This window comes from Perkinsus marinus (assembly GCF_000006405.1).
Source record: "Perkinsus marinus ATCC 50983 genomic scaffold scf_1104296952376, whole genome shotgun sequence".
Lineage (NCBI taxonomy): Eukaryota > Perkinsozoa > Perkinsida > Perkinsidae > Perkinsus > Perkinsus marinus.
The window spans coordinates 1-1,977 of NW_003208876.1; the positions used below are offsets into that span (position 1 = coordinate 1).

General features: G+C 50.9%; 1 protein-coding gene across 2 annotated transcripts; it reads left to right on the forward strand.

The window, feature by feature from the left end:
* Window positions 1-497: 497 nt before the first annotated feature.
* Pmar_PMAR007962 (hypothetical protein) lies at window positions 498-1,731 on the forward strand (the record flags this gene model as incomplete). 2 transcript variants are annotated; one of them, XM_002776960.1, is made up of 7 exons in its annotated part: window positions 498-648; window positions 693-771; window positions 821-940; window positions 986-1,065; window positions 1,111-1,191; window positions 1,242-1,316; window positions 1,371-1,731. In XM_002776960.1, coding segments are annotated over 5 exons (456 nt in total), but the record flags the coding sequence as incomplete, so codon positions are not given. The 2 variants fall into 2 exon arrangements, with proteins under 2 accessions (XP_002777006.1, XP_002777005.1); XM_002776959.1 differs by having other exon boundaries at window positions 1,125-1,191.
* Between the last annotated feature and the right edge of the window lie 246 nt (window positions 1,732-1,977).

Sequence of the window (1,977 nt, forward strand, 5' to 3'; positions counted from 1 at the left end):
AGTGGGATAGGAATGTACAGAAACCAACGAGAATTTCCCCAAAAATTTTCTCAATTCTGTCACCAGCACATGTAGTTGACCATGTGTATATTTTCTTACGTCGATAGTCATGGCTGGTCGGTATTTGTCGTGTAGAGAACTCAGTCGTAGTGGTTGAGTCGTTAACCTACTTTAAAAGCTTGATGAGAGTGACAGATCGAGTTATGGTAGGTACAAATGCTACTGCTGCGGCCGCAAGTGCTTCCTCTATAGGAGACAACACTAAGAGGTAGTATAGTCGTCCTGTCTGTGGCTTGTTCGGACTGGAGTGGTAGGTCTACTCAACAAGGAAGGGAGGTGACGCTAGTGCCACGAGGTAGTCGCGAGATGGTAGGACTTAGTATCGGCCGACGGCGGAGTATTCTTCCTTGGTCTCAGATGGGCACTCAGCCACCGCCGCCGCCACCTCCTCCTAATGGTAAGTGGTCACGCCTGTGTCAACCACATGAGGTCGTCAGGTGCTACAGCGTGGAGCTCCGTAAGCTGCTATGGCGGGCAAGCTGCTGTACCTCCCCCTCCTCCTCCGCCGCCTCCTCCACCACCACCGCCGTCGTCTACGCCCTTTGAGAGGCGACGTGTACCAGCTGGTTGGGTAGCTGCGAGTCGAGGGTAGGCATGGGAGTTGGCATTATCATTAGAGTACGCCTGGTTAGGTCGACAGCACAAGGGGCAGGGTCTCGATCTGCGTTGACGGGAAACCTCACGTACAACCCCTCGGGCTCCATGACGGTGGTAAGGAGGGGTAGCTGTGTTGGAGGGGGTGGGGAGTTTGCGGAATCAGGTTGAGAAGGAGAAGCGAATGGAGCTAGAGAAAAAGCGAGTTTTGTTGCAGTGTACGGAGAGTATACGAAAGCTTCTGTCGAAGATGAACGAGGCTGGCATCACTGAGCGACAAAAGGAGGTAGGTGAAGGGGTGCTCTCCAGGGGGGAACTGATGTATGTTTAGAAGTATAAGGTGATGATTAAGCGTATTAAGGAGACCATGGGCAGCCTGGATAAGGGTCATCATACGATTGTGCATAACAAGTAGGTTGAGGAGAGGTGGAATTCGAATGGTGGTAGTTGTAGTAGAGTTGCTTCATCAGGTCGGCCACTGTAGCTACTGGTGCTTCCTCGACTGTGGAGCCGGCGGCGGCGGCAGCGGATAGGAAAGTAGGTTGCAGCATAAGGGTCCAGAGGTTGGGTACTCGTGGTTGGAATAGGTCCTCTTGCCGGCCCGAGTGATGCAGTCACATAACTTGCTCCCTGCTACTAGCGCTGGAAAGACCATTAATCAGGTAAGGCACAGGAAGTGACCGTTCCATCATCAACTTACTCCTCCATCATCTTAGGCGTCTCCCACTACTGCCAAGTAGTAGAAGTGCCTATCTATATCAACGTCAATAGCAAGGCGACAAGCGGCGGTTGAGGTCATCTTGTAACAGCCTGATACCAGCAGCAGCAGGCAGTATGAGATGGACCTAGACCTGGCGTTATGTTCATTATAATACCATCATTCCCATTGTATCTATTATTCTTCCAGACTTAAGCGACACTTACTCTGCATTCTGACGACGATCACTGGAGCAATGTTGTGCATGCGTGCAGATTGCAAAGTTGTATATTTGTGTCCATCACCACCATCACCACCACGTACTGTCTTATTTGCCTCACGTAGCTGGTCTGCGGCCTTATCCTCTTCCATCCTCTGGGGCTGATTTGTTGTTGTGTTACACTGGCGAAGTGACGGAAGTGTGGTATGACATTTCTTCTGGGAAGCGAGTAAATAAATGGGGCTCTTAGATGTCGAGTAGTCAGTCAATAGCAGTCAGTGAGTTGAGGAGTGCGCAAGCGAAGTTGCGAGGATCAGAATGTCTACCGAGTTAAAATGCCTTTTATAAAGGAAGACAATCGCGTCACAGAAGTTGTGGACGATAGCTCCCCCCGAGAGGAGGCGGA